This window comes from Procambarus clarkii, chromosome 4 (assembly GCF_040958095.1).
Source record: "Procambarus clarkii isolate CNS0578487 chromosome 4, FALCON_Pclarkii_2.0, whole genome shotgun sequence".
Lineage (NCBI taxonomy): Eukaryota > Metazoa > Arthropoda > Malacostraca > Decapoda > Cambaridae > Procambarus > Procambarus clarkii.
Genome location: NC_091153.1, coordinates 40622620 through 40641718, shown reverse-complemented (window position 1 = coordinate 40641718; position 19099 = coordinate 40622620). Strand labels below are relative to the sequence as shown.

Below are 19099 nucleotides of genomic sequence, written 5' to 3'. Positions count from 1 at the left end.
TTTACAGGATTCTCTTTCCATTCGTCTTTCTCTTATTTCTCCTTGTATTGTTCCTTCTTTGCCCCCGTGGAGGCAAAGAAGGAACCCTCCCTTCCGAAGTTTTGTACATCCTTGACCCGCATTACTAAAGCTTTTAGTCCTACTACGGTTCTGAAACGTCTTTTTCTTGAGCACTTTTCTTCACATTCCCACTCCGTTCCCTTCTTCACTGATGGATCTAAGTCTGCGGACGGTGTGGGCTGGGCTACTCCGTTGTTTTTCCTGACCACACTTATATGTGTCACCTCCCTTCGGAGACTATCATCTTCACAGCGGAACTTTATGCTATTCTCCGTGCTCTCCGTCTCCTGCTTTCTCGTTGTCAATCCTCCTTTGTGATTGTAGTTGACTCTCGTAGTGCCCTCGTGGCTTTAGGGTCCTTTAATCCTGTCCATCCGGTAGTCGTCGAGATTCAACATTGGCTGTTTCTTATCTCTGGTAAATTTAAATTCGTGGAGTTTTGCTGGGTTCCCAGCCATGTTGGTGTTTCTTTAAATGAGCGTGCGGATGCTGCTGCTAGAGAGGCCATCCGCTCTTGTCCTGTTTTCCATAAAGGTATTCATTTTTCCGACTTTTATCCGGTTATTCATTCCTCCATCCTTGCCCGTTGGCAGGGTTGTTGGTCTTCTGTTGTTGGTAACAAACTGCGTACTCTTAAGCATTGTGTGTCCCAGTGGCCTTCCTCCTGCCATTGTAACTGGCAGTGGGAAATGGCTCTGGCGCGGTTGCGTCTTGGCCATACGCGCTTAACTCAGTCACTTAATGGAGCGCCGCCCAGCTCCTTGTTATCCAAATCCCATCCCTCTTACGGTCTCTCTTACCGTCGTGCATATCCTTGTTGAATGTCCTGACTTCCAGGACGAGCGTGTGTCTTGTTTTCCGACCGTCCCTTATGGTCACTTGTCCCTCAATAGAATTCTTGGTGAATCGAACACTTTTGATATTGTTCGCCTTATGTGTTTCTGTTCTCGTATTGGCATCCTTGGTGATATTTAGCGCCCTCTGATTATTCCGCACATTTGGTGGTGCTACATAGCTTTCCCGGTTTGGTGCCTTCTTTTGATAATTACTTACTTGATAATTCCCTCCCGTGATGTCCTCAGAATTTTGCCCTGATATATTAACTATTCATTACGTATAATAATGACCTTTATTTTGGGGATTAATAGCAATACTATTAATCCCCCCAAATCCCCACATCCACATTAATCCCCACAGACGAAACAAGAGTGCAGAGCATTGAAACTTCAAAGGAAAGATTTTTTCAGTCTTTTGAGGAAAGATTATTGAATTCTTCCTACTGTAAAGAAAAGCTGCAGGAAGACATGAATAAATTGTATGTCTGAACGGACAACCAGCTGGTATTCCCTCTCGCTGCTATTCCCTCCTGCTGGTATTATTTAATGCTGATTTCTACTGTTTTTGGTGGTGGTACAGGAGGCGAAGAGCGGGATATACAAGGAAGTTTGGGACGTATTCGACCCCAAGGTTGGCTACGTGGAGAACTACAGCGCCGGGATGGACAAGGTTAGTGGCCCCTCCACCTCTACCACACCTGCCACCATCACCTACACCTTCCCCGCGTATCCCCTCCCCACTTTCTTCTCTCACTACGTCTCTCGGTGGGGCCCCACCACTGTCTTGTGTCACAAGCCCCACGACCGTTTTGTCACAAGCTAGGCCCCCACCACCGTTGTCACTAGGCCTCCACCACCGTGTTAACATCTCCCTTTTTCTCTCCCTTATGTACTGTTTTGATTCGTGGTCCGAGCCATCTTCTCCTTCGCCAGGTGCCGAAGGGAAAATATGTGTTCCTCAACGCTAAGTTGGGCGCAGAGATCCGGGCGGTGGTGAGGGGCAAGAACAAGTACTACTTCGCCAAGACCTCCTTTTACCCCCAAGGCTACGGCATCGTCTGCACCAAGGGCTCCCCCTACAGGGACATCGTCAGCAAACTGTAAGTCACCTCTTCGGGTTGGTTCAGCACTTAATGAGAGCTTTGAGCTGACTCTCTGAGTCAGAACGGTTGGTTACTTTGATGATACAAATGTGAGCGGTGTTAGTCTCGGTGTTTTAGTGTGAATAGTCTGTACAGACCAGCACAGCGCTGGCTTTCGACTATCTTCTTCCGCGCTCCCACTGAGGTCAACGTGGTTGGGCACCGTTCCTCGTTGTTGTTTTAGATTTAGCTACTGGGAACAAAAGTTCCAAGTAGCACGAGTTATGGTGAGTGCGTAGTGGACTTACTGGCACAGGAGCGGTGCTGTAAATAACTGGATGGAATTTGTTCATTGGATGGACCGTTCCTTCATTCTATCCTCAAATCATAATTCCTCGTCCTCATAGCCCTTCCAAGTGCTACAGTGGCTTAATACCTCTTTTACCATAATTTTACCATAATTCCTGCCCGAAACGCTTTGCATAATAGGGGCTTTAGGCATTGTATGTACTAGCTCTATAAATCCATCAACGTTTTGTATCTCACCTTGTTTGTATGTACTTTATCTGAATAAATATTTGTATTTGTATTTATACCAGCTCTCATAAACATCCTTAATATAGAGAGTTTTGTCCTCCCTCAGGCTCACTCGATTTGGGTCGGCGGGACTAGTACTGAAGTGGATTAAGGACGAAGTTAGGAAAGTGTCCAAGCGGGAGATCCACCCATCTACCGGTCCGGGAGCCATTACCATGGTGCACCTACAGGCTGCGTTCTTCCTCCTGACTATGGGATACCTTCTGGCGGGGTCGACTCTACTGGTGGAGAAACTCGTCCACTTTCATCTGGACAGCCTAGCCGGGGGGAGGTTCAGCAAGACTGGTATCCGCAGCCATAGAGAGCAAGGAAAAGGAATACCCAGAAATTTGAATAAAAGCAACTTTAGCCACAAATTTGATGTATAAGATGAATAAATGCCAATAGTAGTCTTCACTAACCCTAATCTGAAAATATATATATCCCTGTAACAATGCCTAATATACACTTTTTGATACACTTTTTGTGAACCTCACAAAGCACGTTTGAACTTCTTAAGTGTTTTCTCTGTAATGAAGTATGCAACCTGAGCAAATATACTGTTCACTGGGCAATAAATGAACTTGTAGTACTCTTCACATGTGAAGGAAAACCAGCAAACATTTCTCACGAGACAACACTAACATAACTTTGTAGTTTAAAAAAATAAATAAATTATTTCTCGACCTAAATTAATGACTTTTAGAGGAGCCGCCATCTTCCTGGTGACTCCTAGAGGAGGGGAAGGGAACTATCAGGAGAAGCACCAAGCCATTACGACTATATAGCACTGGGAAGGGGTCAGGATAAGGATTTGGGATGGGACGGGGGGAAGAAGTGGTGCCCAACCACTTGTGGACGGTCGGGGATTGAACGCAGACCGTCACCAAGAAGATGGTAGCTCCTAAAGGAGCTACCATCTACTTATTGTCCCACCGACTCCTCGAGAGTGAGAGAAAGCCATCTTCTGGAATGTTTTAACTATACTAAATACTTAAATCTATTAATAAAAAACATGACCTTGAGAAGTATAGGTTAGGAATTGTCTCCAAAGAATTCTCAAAGAATTACTCATTATTGCTATATAAGATAATTAGACGAGCCAAAACCAAATACTACGAAGATAAATTTACCCAAATAAAGAGCAACATTAAACAAACTTGGAGAACAATTTCACAAATATTGGGATCAAAGAAGTCTTTAAATAACAAACCGACTCTCCTGTCTAATAACGATGGTCAGCTTTCAGCCTCTGATTCTGCTATTGAGTTCAATAGGTTCTTCTCTTCCATTGGTTCATCCCTTGCTAATGATATTCCATCTTCCAGTACTGACATCAAGGACTATCTTACAGGTAACTATCCACAGTCTCTGTACCTAAAGCCTATTAATTCCACTGACGTCAATGAGATAATCCTTTCCCTTAAAACCAAGTCTGGTGCCCTTGAGGAGATACCAACTTTAATCTACAAAAAAGCCTCCAGATCTTTAGCCCCTGCTATTGCTTTGCTCTTCAACAAGTCACTTGAACTCCAAACCTTTCCAGATATACTAAAAAAAGCGAGAGTAACGCCTGTCCACAAATGTGGTGATCTCACAGATGTTAACAACTACAGACCTATATCAATCCTGCCAAACTTGTCAAAAATTTTTCAAAAACTAATCTATAAGCAGCTTTACTCATATCTAGCCAAACTCAATATACTTTGCCCTTGCCAATATGGCTTCAGGCCCAAAAAAAGCACTAACGATGCACTTATTAGTATGCTTAACTCGATTCATACAGCTCTTGATAAAAATGAGTTCCCTGTTGGGTTATTTGTGGACCTGCGTAAAGCTTTCGATACTGTCAACCACCAAAACCTTCTTCTTAAATTACATCATTATGGTGTCAGAGGACACTCCCTACAATACCTCAAATCCTACCTTACTGACAGGTTCAAATGTGTTTCTGTGAATAATACAATTTCTCCCACCCTACCCATCAACATTGGTGTTCCCCAGGGCAGCATACTTGGCCCTCTCCTCTTTCTCATCTACATTAATGACCTTCCAAATGCCTCCCAACACCTCAAACCAATTCTATTTGCTGACGACACAACCTTCATTTACTCCAGTCCTGATCCCCTTGCTCTAAATGCCACAGTAAATACTGAGCTTAATAAAGTCCATCTTTGGCTAACTGCCAACAAACTCACCCTTAACATTGACAAAACTTTCTATATTCTGTTTGGCAATAAATCCTCTAATCAAATAAATCTCAAAATAAACAATACCCAAATTTGTAACAAATTAGATGGCAAATTCCTTGGCATTCTCATTGACCACAAGCTGAATTTCCAGGGACACATTCTAAACATATCAAAAAAAGTTTCAAAAACTGTGGGCATTCTTTCTAAGATCAGATATTATGTACCACGCCCTGCCCTGGTGACTCGATCTATTACTCCCTTATCTATACATATCTCAACTATGGTATTTGTGCTTGGGGCTCTACTACCCAAAATCACTTACGTCCTCTAATTACTCAACACAAAGCTGCTATTAGGACAATATCCAATTCTGGCCCCAGACATCACTCGGTACCCCTACTCAAATCTCTGAATATGTTAGACATTAAGTCACTGCACATTCTCTCATGTGTATTATACATATATAAAACGCTTAACTATAATGCCAATCCTGATCTCAAAAGCTTCATAGAAGGTTGTAACAGAACCCATGAGCACCACACCAGAAATAAATACAGTTTTGATATTCCTAGAGTACGACTTAATCAAACCAGAAATGCTCTACAAATCAAGGGGCCCAGAATGTGGAATGATCTTCCCATGTTAAAGACTGTACCTCTCTCAACCAGTTTAAGTTAAAAACGAAGCTATACCTAATAAATTCCCTGTAACCTACCTTACCCCTCTGTTGTCAACCCATGTATGTTTTTTGTTTTGTTTTTTTGTTTTTCAAATCAACGCTGTTTGAATGTAATTTTCTGTAATAATTTGTAATTGTATTCGTGCTGCTTTTTCAACAATGTTCCCCCCTCTTTTACCTCTATTTTTATTTGTTCTCAACACATTTTATTCTTTTTGCCCATTAGTTTTAAGCTTTAGTCATTAATTTTTTTCCTGCCCGAAACGCTTTGCGTAATAGTGGCTTCAAAAGCTTCATAGAAGGATGTAACAGAACCCATGAGCACCACACCAGAAATAAATACAGTTTTGATATTCCTAGAGTGCGATTTAATCAAACTAGAAATGCACTACAAATCAATTATTAAATTATTATTATTTTTCTTAAGGCCACCTTTCCATTACGTTTTCTTTTTCACGCTCACGTTCCTCTGTTGCCTGTGGGGTTCACTTGTCTATATCTGTCCTAATAGAACGTCGCATTTTGACGTATACTTTACCTAGGACCAAAAACTGTCGTACTAGAAAATGGTAGAGGCTCGCGAAATTGACATACTGTCCCGTTTTCTGTGTTGCGTCCTCTGGTTACCTGGTAGATAACCAGAGCTTCGTCATGGGAGTTCAGTGATTTATTGAACAATCACACAACCTTCATTTGCTCCAGTCCTGACCCCCTTGCTCTAAATGCCACAGTTAATACTGAGCTAAATAAAGTCCATCTTTGGCTAACTGCCAACAAACTCACCCTTAACATTGACAAAACTTTCTATATTCTGTTTGGCAATAAATCCTCTAATCAAATAAATCTCAAAATAAACAATACCCAAATTTGTAACAAATTAGATGGCAAATTCCTTGGCATTCTCATTGACCACAAGCTGAATTTCCAGGGACACATTCTAAATATATAAAAAAAAAAATTCAAAAACTGTGGGCATTCTTTCTAAGATCAGATATTATGTACCACGCCCTGCCCTGGTGACTCTCTATTACTCCCTCATCTATCCATATCTCAACTATGGTATTTGTGCTTGGGGCTCTACTACCCAAAATCACTTACGTCCTCTAATTACTCAACACAAAGCTGCTATTAGGACAATATCCAACTCTGGCCCCAGACATCACTCGGTACCCCTACTCAAATCTCTGAATATGTTAGACATTAAGTCACTGCACATTCTCTCATGTGTATTATACATATATAAAACGCTAAACTATAATGCCAATCCTGATCTCAAAAGCTTCATAGAAGGATGTAACAGAACCCATGAGCACCACACCAGAAATAAATACAGTTTTGATATTCCTAGAGTGCGACTTAATCAAACTAGAAATGCTCTACAAATCAAGGGGCCCAGAATGTGGAATGACCTTCCCAACCATGTTAAAGACTGTACCTCTCTCAACCAGTTTAAGTCAAAAACGAAGCTATACCTAATAAATTCCCTGTAACCTACCTTACCCTTCTATTGTCAACCAATGTCTGTTTTTTTTAAGAGCGCTGTTTGTTGACATAATTGTATTTGTGCTGCTTTTTCATCTATGTTTTCATTTCTTGTTTTCATTCTACTCATTATGCTCAATTAGTATCAAGCTTGTCATTTAAGTTTATCATGCCCGAAACGCTTTGCGTAATAGTGGCTTTAGGCATTGTATGTACTAGCTCTACCTATAAGTCAACCAATCTTTGTAAAAATTTATTGTATGTATGTACCTTACCTAAATAAAATTATTATTATTATTATTATTATTATTATTATTATTATTATTATAATCAACTACATAAAGTGATTGTAATACTTTTAAAATGCTGATATAACCTACAAAACATAAATACCCTGTGGATTTCCCGTGGCGCAGTGATAACACACTCGCCCGACGTTTCGCGTGCGTTGTGGCCTGGGTTCGTATCCTGGCCGGGGCGTTAAACCTTAACTGTATAGCCTCTGTTCACCCAGCAGTGAATGGGTACCTGGTTGTTAAACGATTTGGCGGGCGTTATTCCGGGGAGAATTAGGATTAAGGACCTGCCCGAAATGCAGTGCGTGCTAGTGGCTGTACAAGAATGTAACAACTCTTGTATATATATATAAAAGTACATAAATACACAGGTTTACGTCTGTCCTACATAAACAATGTTCGAGGTATCGTTTTACATAGTGTTATTAATGTGTGTTTACAAAGGTTATTTGCTTACAAATGTATCTTATTGTCTTAAGTAATTATCAAAAGATGGCGCCAAGGGAAGGCTATGTAGCATTTATTGTCTCGATAAACGTAGGCGATGAGTCACAATAACGTGGCTAAAGTATGTTGACCAGACTACACACTAGAAGATGAAGGGACGACGACGTTTCGGTCCGTCCTGGACCATTCTCAAGTCGATTGAGAATCGACTTGAGAATGGTTCAGGACGGACCGAAACGTCGTCGTCCCTTCACCTTCTAGTGTGTGGTCTGGTCGATAAACGTCCTTGAACTTGCACAGGCGCCATATACCATCGAGCTTTCCCTATAACACATCGAAAAGGCCCCACATTCGCGATGGCGCGATCAGGCTTCTGTGTGAATGAAATTTTATTATACACATTTATTGTGGTTAGCAATTTTTATAACTGGGGTGGGGGGGGGGGGCGTGGATCACTTATACTCAAGTGGCACCCCAGGAGAAGGTCTGAAGTCTCCGTTGGACATCAATTGTATGTCTCTGAGAGCCTTCTCTATTGTGGGTGTTCACTAAAGAGCCAAAACTCTACCCCCTGCAAGCCCAACTAGATGAGTACAGTAGCGGATCCCGGGTTCGATTCCCGAGCGGGACAGAAATGGATAGATACGTCTACTTTCACCCAGTGCCTCTGTTCACCAAACAATTAAATATGTACCCCGGGGTTAAATTAAGCAACTAATGTGGGATGCACCCTGGGATAGGTTACTATATATGAATATGAATGAATTAATATATAGTTTGCCAAAGGAGTACCTCGACACGACCAGATATCACAGATATGACAGATTTAAGTTTAGGTGCATATCATAGCTCACCAGTGACCTTGTAAGAGTTAATTACATATCAATTTAGTTATTTTAATTACACCGTATTGAAGGCTGAGCCCATACTAGCTATTATCAGTACGCTGCGCGTACTAGTGACTTTACAAGAATGTTAACACCATGACATGTATCCTCACTAACCCAATATGTACCTTCTTGTATATATATATAAATAAATAAATAAATAAATAAATAAATAAAATAAACGAAAATCCCGCCTTTAGGAAGCACGCTGCACATGCCTATTGCATCACGCAAAAGTTCGCAACCTATCCGCACCACAACAATAATTAATATATCGAATTCAGCCAGTCTCATATTTCAGTTCACACTATGAAAAAGACACCCTTAAATATTGATGATCACATTAGCTTATATTTGGCTTAATTACGTTATGAAACCGAGGATATAATATAGACCAACCCCGGAAGAGTTGGCGAGCCTGGCGGTACCAACAACAACAACATTGGAGACGGTCCCGTCCCGGCGTCAGTGACAGGTACAGCCGGCTTGCTGTCCCAGGCACAGCACCCCATGTGCTCAACATACTCTCAAAAGCACTGTTAGAGGAGAAAATGTAGATGTGTAGAGTAATCTCGCTGTGAGTGCAGTGTAGCGGGGGCTTGCGGTGGTGTTGACTTCCTGGAAACCACAGGATTATCCAGGTGGATTGTACACCAGGCGTTGTCCCAGGTGTGTGGGGGCGTGTACCCCAGGCGCTGTCTCAGGTGTGTGGGGGCGTGTACCCCCCCCTCCGGCGCTGTCTCAGGTGTGTGGGGGCGTGTACCCCCCTCCGGCGCTGTCTCAGGTGTGTGGGGGCGTGACACGTGAGGCAGCACCCTGGAGGAGATGATGTCCTGCGGTCTGCATGGCGGAGGAGGCGCTGCAGGGAAGGAAGTCACATACTACGGTAAGATTATTTATATACTATATATATTTAGGGTCCCGGTAGTACAGTCGGGTTCGTTCTCGACGCACAATCGAGAATTCTGGGTTCGAATCCCGGGCGGGACAGAAATGGTTGGACGCCTCATTTCCTTTCACCTAATCCCTCTGTTCACCTAGCAGTGAGTAGGTACTTAGGAGTTAGCTTGTTGTGGGGTTGTATCCTGGGCAGAGTCAGTAATTCGACCCTGGGGGGGGGGAACCTTGATATAAGCCAAACGTGTATGAATACATGCTGGCTTTCTGTCTCCCAACACAGTGAATGATTAAATTATTATATTTAATAATTTTTTTTTTACATTTAGATTATAATGTTACTTGTTCCTGTCTTTAAGATCCTCATCATTTGTTTTCCTATAGTGTCAAATGAAAAGTTACTTAACCCCGTCCAGTTACAGTGGTTGAACTAGGTACAGTATATGTATTATGTATTTTCCAAATACATAACAGCCAGGCACTATGTTGGGTCAAAATTGAAACCAAACAATCGTGTAATACAATACTGTAGTTGCATCAGAAATGGATTGCCCCCCCCCCCCCATTTAAAAGTACTGTATAGAACAAGCTTTTTCTCTGCAAAAATAATGTAATATAGCTTAATTGCAATAAATAACGTGAATACACTATGTGTTATCAGTACTGTTGGAGACTGAGCATGCTCGGAGATTGACCCACCTTACAGATAGTTCAGCCCATAGTAAAAACTTTACAATTGCCCGTAATAGCATAGAGAATTACAGAAACACGGAGCCTACTGTATATACAAAAGGTGTATGGATAAATTAGAAATGGGCACATGCAGCACTTTGCAGTGTGGAAAATACAGACCCATATTCTCTGCTATTTGAATATGGTACTAGGCCTATGGGAAAATGTGATATTTGCCTACAGGCCCAAGAGACACTGCTATTTGATTATTGGCTCATGGGGGGTATTACTGTTTTCAATATACTGTAGAACCGTGTGGCACTTTTAATTGAATATAGACTCATGGCACACTGCAGTTTGGATGCAGAGAAATATGGTACTGTTATTTGGATAAATACAGACTCAAAGGGCACTGCTATTTGAATATAAGCACATGGTGCATTGTACTATTTTGTTACACGCTATGGAGCACTTGTGTTATTTGCACAAATACTGGCCCATTGGTCAATTCCCTTTGAACGTAGGGAACCCATGTTCAAATATGGTTTTTTGAATACAGGCACATGGTATCTTGTCATTTGGATACTAGCCCATGTAAGCACTGTGTCATTTGGATACTAGCCCATGTAAGCACTGTGTCATTTGGATACTAGCCCATGTAAGCACTGTGTCATTTGGATACTAGCCCATGTAAGCACTGTGTCATTTGGATACTAGCCCATGTAAGCACTGTGTCATTTGGATACTAGCCCATGTAAGCACTGTGTCATTTGGATACTAGCCCATGTAAGCACTGCGTCATTTGGATACTAGCCCATGTAAGCACTGCGTCATTTGGATACTAGCCCATGTAAGCACTGCGTCATTTGGATACTAGCCCATGTAAGCACTGCGTCATTTGGATACTAGCCCATGTAAGCACTGCGTCATTTGGATACTAGCCCATGTAAGCACTGTGTCATTTGGATACTAGCCCATGTAAGCACTGTGTCATTTGGATACTAGCCCATGTAAGCACTGTGTCATTTGGATACTAGCCCATGTAAGCACTGTGTCATTTGGATACTAGCCCATGTAAGCACTGTGTCATTTGGATACTAGCCCATGTAAGCACTGTGTCATTTGGATACTAGCCCATGTAAGCACTGTGTCATTTGGATACTAGCCCATGTAAGCACTGTGTCATTTGGATACTAGCCCATGTAAGCACTGTGTCATTTGGATACTAGCCCATGTAAGCACTGTGTACAGGCACATGGGGCACTGTTCTTTTTGTATTCCCATGTAGCATTGAATTTGGCTAGAAGAATGCATCCAAATAGCTAGGCTAATGCTATTTGGATACAGAGTCAGAGAGCACAACATTTTTTGTTTTTTATATAGGAGCTTATGATAAATTGCCGGTCTCTGGACAGTTAGAAAGTTATCAATGTTCTTGGTGGATTTGATGTAGTTATATCTGGTTAATTGCAAAAGTTATTGCATGAATTAAAACAGGAGATGAATTGAAACAGTATAATTTCTATGAAATTACACTGGACTGAATGCTATACATGCATACCCACAGAGATATTACTGAGAAACTGCAAATGTTCAGAGTTGCGTTGCTTGCCAAGTCTTTGGACACCCTGGTGCTGGTCTCCAGACGAATGGGTATTTTACCCATTTCCTCGACCCATCCTCCTGTTTAGATAGTACTCTTTATTTTTTTTTTTGTAACTGTGGACCATTGCACATACCTGTATATTGATGTAAGAATAATTAAATAGTAGAATTTGGTACTATTCACTTTATAAGAGTCCAGAAAAAATATAACTAAAAACTAAACTTATATATTTGTAGGCCTAGTATAGTTCATATATGTACTATATTAGGCCTTTGTGTGTATTAGCACTAGGATGGTTAAGTTAGGTTAGATTTTATTAGCACCGTAAATACAAAACCTTTTCCAGTTTGTCCAAATTCAATAGGACCTAATTTTTTTTTTCCAATTATGCAATATGTCAATATATGTACAATGGTTGACATCATTTATACAGTATAAGTATAGTACTATCTAAAGAGGAGGATAGCCTCTATTTCTTGCATACTATATTTACAGCGGTATAAATATGTGTAGAATGCTTATACTGTAGTACAAAAATTATGGTTATCAACATAAATTATGTTGACTTTAGTGTACTATTATTAAATATCTAATAATAATAATAATGATAATAACAATGGAGAAACTTACTACAATGCAGTAGTGCTTGAGTGAGGGTGAAGGAAAGATGCAAATTATATGTAAGTGTATTAAAAAAACACATTTTTGGATGTAACCTACATCCTTTGTCAAGGTTTTGTATACAATGCTTAGCATTGTATACAAAATGCTTAGATTGTATATAATGCTTAGCATTGTATACAGTACTTTGAGAAATGTTGTAGGCTATATTCAAAAATTTGGTTTTAATACTTATACATAATTTGGGTCTTTCCTTCACCTTCAGTAATAGGGTAATGAAGAGAGAGAGTGAGTTTTCAAGGGAAAGTGCCAAGCCATTATGACTATATAGCACTTAGAAGGGGTCAGGATAAGGATTTGGGATGGGACGGGGGAAATGAATGGTGCCCAACCACCTGGACAGTCAGGGATTGAACGCCGACCTGCATGAGATGAGACCGTCACTCTACTGTCCAGCCCAAGTGGTTGGGTATAGACTAATGAAGTAATAATCAGATTTCAGCTTAAAAGGCTGGCATCATTTTGTGCTAACCCTAGGTGAAACATTTAAAGATGCTGCTTTAGCTGAAGTGATTTCATAGAATTACTTAACAGGACTTTATGGCATATTAAGCATTGATGAAGTACAGTAGTGTGTTAATCTTCTCAGTGTAGAAAAATCCATCTTGTATGTAATCTTCCTGATAGTATACAGTATATCTTTTGGTATGTGAATTACAGAATACAACCTGGGATTCTACTACAGTAGTGTTGGAGGTTGCACAATAGAATGCCTGGTTGTATAACTAAATCAGGTCAGGGTGATAGTTTTTTTTATTATTATTTTCTACCACAGATGTGGCCACACATTTACAATGCTAACTAGCATATATACATTTTCTTTTGTCCTCCATGGACAGGGTTAGAGGTATGTTAAATATATATATAGTTCAGTGATTTTTTGAACAATCAACCACAGAAGGTGATTGCAGTGCTTATAAAATGTTGATCTAACCTACATACAGAAATACAGAAATATACAGATTTACGTCTGTACTACATAAACAGTGTTCGATGTGTCCTTTTACATTGATGTGCATTTACAAAGGTAAATTGCAATTCTGACCAGCTTCCACATATCCTGTATACACATGCATACATACATACACACATGTACTTAAAAATATATACATATATACACATATATACACACATTTGTCTCTCCTACTTTGACAGGGTAAGGTAGCTGCTATATTAACTACCAATGATTACTTCAGTGATTACTGAATTAAGCGTTATTAAGCACTGAACCTCTGAAGGTGATTAGGGTACTTTTACAAGCTCAGGTTATAGTTACATCACAAACATTGTATAACTGATGCATTACATAGTCTTAGGTACAAGTCCAGTATATTGTCAAGTGTTCCAGTATTCATATAGTATTTACAGAGTTCAGCATACCTCAGCCAAGAAGGGCGAAAGTCAGTCAGTATGGGACATTCTACAATATAATGTTCAAGGGAGTGCATGTTTTCTCTTTCACAAAGTTGACACATGGTGTATTCAACATTTGGGTTTTGAGAGAGCTGCCCGATACGTCTATATTCCAGGCGTATTCTGGCCACTATGACATCACATTGCCGAGATCTTGCTCTATTAGTTCTACTGTATATATAAATGTCTCTTCACGTTATTTATCAAAATCTTTAATGCTACAACTTTCAGGTCTTTGTGAATTTGTTTGGTCAGAAAGATTTTCATTAGATAATTTGTTTAAGTATTCTCTTTGTCACTGTTAATGAAACACCCATATCAATATCTACTACAGGTGGTCTTGGTGATACAGTGGTGGAGGCTGTGGCTGGCAGTATGCTTGTCACGTGTTCGCGTCGTATAAGAGCTCCAGTTGATTTTTTCATTTATATATATCACATGTGTGATTTCTCTGTAATTGTCATGAGTGTTATTTCAGCAGTTATCTATAATTCATTGTGTCTGGGGACAGGAAGCCAGAGTGTTTTCATACACGTTTTGACTTTTGTCGAGGTCCCACCCCAAGGTCGAATTACTGACCCCGCCTAGGATGCAACCCCATCAAGCAGTTTAAGAAGGTGACTAACTTCTGAGTACCTACTCACTGCTAGGTGAACAGAGGCATTAGGTGAAAGGAAGTGTCTCCAACCATTTCTGACCTGCCCAGGATTCGAACCTGGAATCCTCAATTGTGCATCGAGAACGAACCCTTTGTACTATCGGAACCCATTGTATTACTGGGAATATTATTTTACCTACCAGTAAGGATTGTGTTGTTGTGTACCTTGACTTTAGCAAAGCTTTTTGATACAGTGCCACATGAAAGACTGATTAAAAATATAGAAGCTCATGGTATTGGGGGTGCTATATTAAGTTGGATTAGGGCATGGCTGTACCAAAGGAAACAGTTAGTATAAATGGGGTTAAGTCAGATTGGGAAAAATGTTGTAAGTGGAGTGCCTCAAGGCTCTGTCCTGGGACCTCTGTTATTCATAATATATATAAATGATTTAGATTCAGGATTGAGCAGCAATATTTACAAATTTGCAGATGATACAAAAATTGGGAGGGAAATAAACATGGAAAAAGACTCAATATCACTTCAAGATGATCTAAATAAGGTTTTGAAATGGTCAAAAGATTGGCAGATGCAGTTTCATGACACAAATGTAAGGTTTTGAGGCTAGGTATTAATAAGAGTTACAAGATACAAACTAGATGGTGTTGAGAGTGCGAAGTCGGATTGCGAAAGGGTTCTGGGAGTTATGATTAGTAAGAATTTAAAACAAAAGGATCAATGCTTGAATGATCGTAATAAGGCAAATAGGACACTGGGATTTATTAATTGAAGCGTTAGTAACAAGACACCTGGTGTTGTTCTTCAGCTATATCTTGCTCTGGTTAGGCCCTAATTTAGATTATGCAGTTCAGTTTTGGTCGCTGTACTATAGAATGGATATAAATTCACTAGAACGCGTCCAGCATAGGATGACAAAGTTAAACCCTGAAATTAAAAATCTTTCTTATGAAGAAAGATTGACAAAGCTTAAATTACATTCTCTAGAAAGGCGAAGAACTAGGGGTGACCTGATAGAAGTGCACAAGTGGATGAATGGCATAACAAAGGGGATATTAATAGGGTATTAAAAGTATCAACACAAGACAGAATACGAAACAATTGGCATAAATTGAATAAGTTTAAATTTAGGAAAGACCTCGGTAAATACTTGTTCGGTAACAGGGTTTTTGATTTGTGGACCCAATTACCGCGTAACGTGGTGGAGGTCGGGTCCCTCGATTGTTTCAAATGTGAGTTGGACATATATATGAATGGGATTGGGTTGTTATAAATAGGAGCTGCCTCGTATAGACCCAGAAATGCCTCGTATGGCCCTCTGCAGTTACCTTTATTCTTACATTCTTATGTTATCAACATGCTATGTTAAGTGAATGTTGATAATATTGATTCAGCATTACACAAGCATGCTTTGCACACTGAGAGAAAGAATGAGAGGGAGGGAGAACTGGTGGAGGGAAGGGAGAGAGAACAGGTGGGTGGGAGAATTGGGAATGAAAATGAATTGAGAAAATGAGGGAGGGAAAATGGAAAGGAAGGAGAGGAAAAGAGAGAGGAGGATAGAGGGATGGAGACAGGTAGAGAGGGGGGGGGGGAAGAGGAGAGGGATGAACAAGAGAGGGATGAGGAAAAGTAGGGGGAGATGGGAAGAGTGGGGGGATAGGGAAACAGAGATGAGAGTTAGGGGAGGGAGGGGGGAAGAGAGTGACTAGGACGGATGTGTAACCCCCTTGACTGGGGGGGGGAGGTGAGGAACCAATGGGGGCACGGGGAACCAGTGCCGAATGTAATACGGGTAACAGTGTTGTCATGCTTACACATATATTGGTCGCTTAAACAAAGTTCTTTAGGAATTCATTCAAGCAGCTTTTTCTATTGACTCTCAAGGGAACTTTTTAAAATATTGCCAATTTAATCCCATGCTCTCAAAAAGTTCCCCACTCCTGCTCCTCCCTTGAGGAATGAGCTTCCACACCCTTTCCACAGAGTTGGGTATGATATATGCAACCAAAAGGCCATAGAGTTTAGCATTCGTTTAAATATAAGAGTTTATTCAGATACTGACGTGCAAAACGAATATTCAGATGGCAGGTTTGGGGCATGGTCACAGCCTTTTGTTTATAGTGATGTAGATAGTGTAATGTGAAAAAGTTTAATTATATGAGGATATAGGGGGGAATATGTTCAGGTAGATAGGTATGGTGTGAAAATGATTTCAGTAATGTGGTGAGAAGGTGTGTAAGGGGTGGGGTGATGGGGGAGGTGAGGGAAATATTGCCAGAGTAGAATTCCAGAACCCGATCCAGATACAGTGTGGTGGGAGAGGTCTAGGCACAGGGTGGGCCCGGGAACCGTCAGGTACCGTATCTAGTAAACATAAATAATGTCTTGCTGGAGGGTGTGTGTGTGAGATGGGGATCAGGCAGAAGCCTCCTCCTTTCATGGTAGAATCCGGACGCAAGAGGAGAGGAATGCGACAGGGTGGGGGAAGGAAAAGGGAGTCGGGTGAGGTTAGTGCGTGAGCTTGTCATGAGGGAGAATGAGGAGGGAGTGATTGCTGAATACTAATGTTTATATAACCGTGCTCCAGCAAAGGGATTAGGCTCCTTGTTTCAAAACAAAAGAGAGATAGCTGTTTCCTCTTCTCTCGAAAATATGCGACTTCATCACTTTTCCTATGGAGTCAGTTGGTGTAGGCTGGCGGCAATTTGTGTTAGCTTGTGTTTTAAGTGTGCAGATGCGTGCATGTGTAGATACATGAATGTGTAGATGGATTAAAGAGTATGTTGAAGAATATTGAGTGTACCTATGCGTGTTAGTGGCTTTGCAAGAATGTAAAAATTACCAATATAATGTAATCGCACAAAATCCATTGTACCTTCTTGTTAATAAATTATGATTATAGATAAATTGATAAGTATGTAGAATAGATGAATATGTGTGTGTGTGAGCGGGTAGATGTTTCGGTGTGTTTTGAGTGTGTACTCACCTAGTTGTACTCGCCTAGTTGTACTTGCGGGGGTTGAGCTCTGGCTCCTTGGTCCCGCCTCTCAACCGTCAATCAACTGGTGTACAGGTTCCTGAGCCTACTGGGCTCTTATCATATCTATATTTGAAACTCTGTATGGAGTCAGCCTCCACCACATCACTGCCTAATCTATTCCATCTGTGCATTAGGCGGTGATGTATGGAAGTGTGTGTACAATGAGCCGCCTAGTTGTGTTTGCGGGAGTTGAGCTTCAGCTCTTTGGTCCTGCCTCTCAGTCGTCAATCTACTGGTGTACAGCACCTCAATCTATTCACCTAGTTGTGCTTGCGGGGGTTGAGCTCTGCTCTTTCGGCCCGCCTCTCAACTGTTAATCAATCAACTGTTACTAACTGCTATCTAATCTTTTTCACACAAACCCGTAACAGCTGTCTAACTCCCAGCTACCTATTTACTGCTAGGTAACAGGGGCATCAGGGTGAAAGAAAGTTTGCCCATTTATCTCTGCCTAGTCCGGGAATCGAACCCTGGTGTTTGCAATACATACCCGGGCGCAGTGTCCTGTGGCTCTGTATTCAGTTAGCGCAGCTTCCTGTGGTCTGTATTCAGTGCAGCTTCCTGTGGTCTGTATTTAATTAGCGCAGCTTCCTGTGGCTCTGTATTTAGTTAGCGCAGTGCCCTGTGGCTCTGTATTAAGTTAGCGCAGCGCTCTGTGGGTCTGTATCCAAATAACACAGTGCGCGCGCGCCATTTTTTGTATTCGAATCTCCGAGAATCATGGCATGATAATTGTATTTGTGGCCAGCGGCGACACCCGACAACCGTTACAATATCACAATATAATGAAGTAGAGAATAACCTGCATGTATTGTTTTTATTTGGTAGGAATAGTTGTAATTTTAAATTTAATTAAACGATATTATCAATAAGAAAAATTGAAGTAATTCAAGTGGATTTCCTGATTGTAATTTTCAGTATCAAAGTGGTGGTATACAGGAATTTTAATAAAGATATAATTGTTTCAAATTTCAAAAGTTTATTTATAAATGTTTTGAACATTTGTAATTGAGTTTACACAAAATTTCAGTGCAGTATTTGCAATGCCACAATAACAGCCTAACACGTAATCGTTGTAATTAGATACCGTATACTCTACATTTTGATCTAGAAATCTTGTTGGTTTGATGATTTTGATTTGATTTATGGAAACCATTACAGTCGGGGGTGGTGGGGGGGGGGGGACATATATAGCAGAATATACATTTCTGGGGTCCCGGTAGTACAGTCGGCTTCGTTCTCGACGCACAATCTAGTTCGAATCCCGGGCGGGACGGAAATGGTTGGGCACACTTCCTTTCACTTAATGCCTCTGTTCACCTAGCAGTGAGTAGGTACTTAGGAGTTAAGTCAGCTTGAAGCGAGACCGTCACTCTACCGTCCAGCCCAAATGGTTGATGGTTGGACAACAGGAGGATGGGTTGCATATTGTTATTTGATAAAAGGCGTCGCTGGAAATCCCAGGCGAGCGGCAGTGATGGAGGGTGATGGACGCGTGCGGGACCTGTACCGCCGCTCTGCTCTCTGGCTTCACCTGCACACCTGCTGGTAGCCTACCCCCCCCCCCCCACCTATATAGAACCCCCTCCCCCTCCTTCACACACAGTCTCAACCTTCCTTCCCTCCTTCCACAC

At 41.1% G+C, this 19099-nt stretch overlaps 2 protein-coding genes across 2 annotated transcripts in view; both read left to right on the top strand.

The window, feature by feature from the left end:
* LOC123750681 (glutamate receptor ionotropic, delta-1) overlaps positions 1-3246 on the top strand; it is a 38637-nt gene extending 35391 nt beyond the window's left edge. Inside the window, exons 12-14 of the mRNA XM_045732784.2 lie at positions 1477-1566; positions 1830-1996; positions 2622-3246. Coding sequence (XP_045588740.1) covers positions 1477-1566; positions 1830-1996; positions 2622-2943 — 579 coding nt within the window. The 3' untranslated portion in view covers positions 2944-3246. The remainder of the gene's footprint in view (positions 1-1476; positions 1567-1829; positions 1997-2621) is intronic.
* Positions 3247-9089: 5843 nt separating this feature from the next.
* Positions 9090-19099, top strand: part of LOC123750692 (uncharacterized) — a 32784-nt gene continuing 22774 nt past the window's right edge. The window contains exons 1-2 of the mRNA XM_069333617.1: positions 9090-9206; positions 9283-9423. Of these exons, the coding sequence (XP_069189718.1) occupies positions 9382-9423 (42 nt within the window). The 5' untranslated portion in view covers positions 9090-9206; positions 9283-9381. The remainder of the gene's footprint in view (positions 9207-9282; positions 9424-19099) is intronic.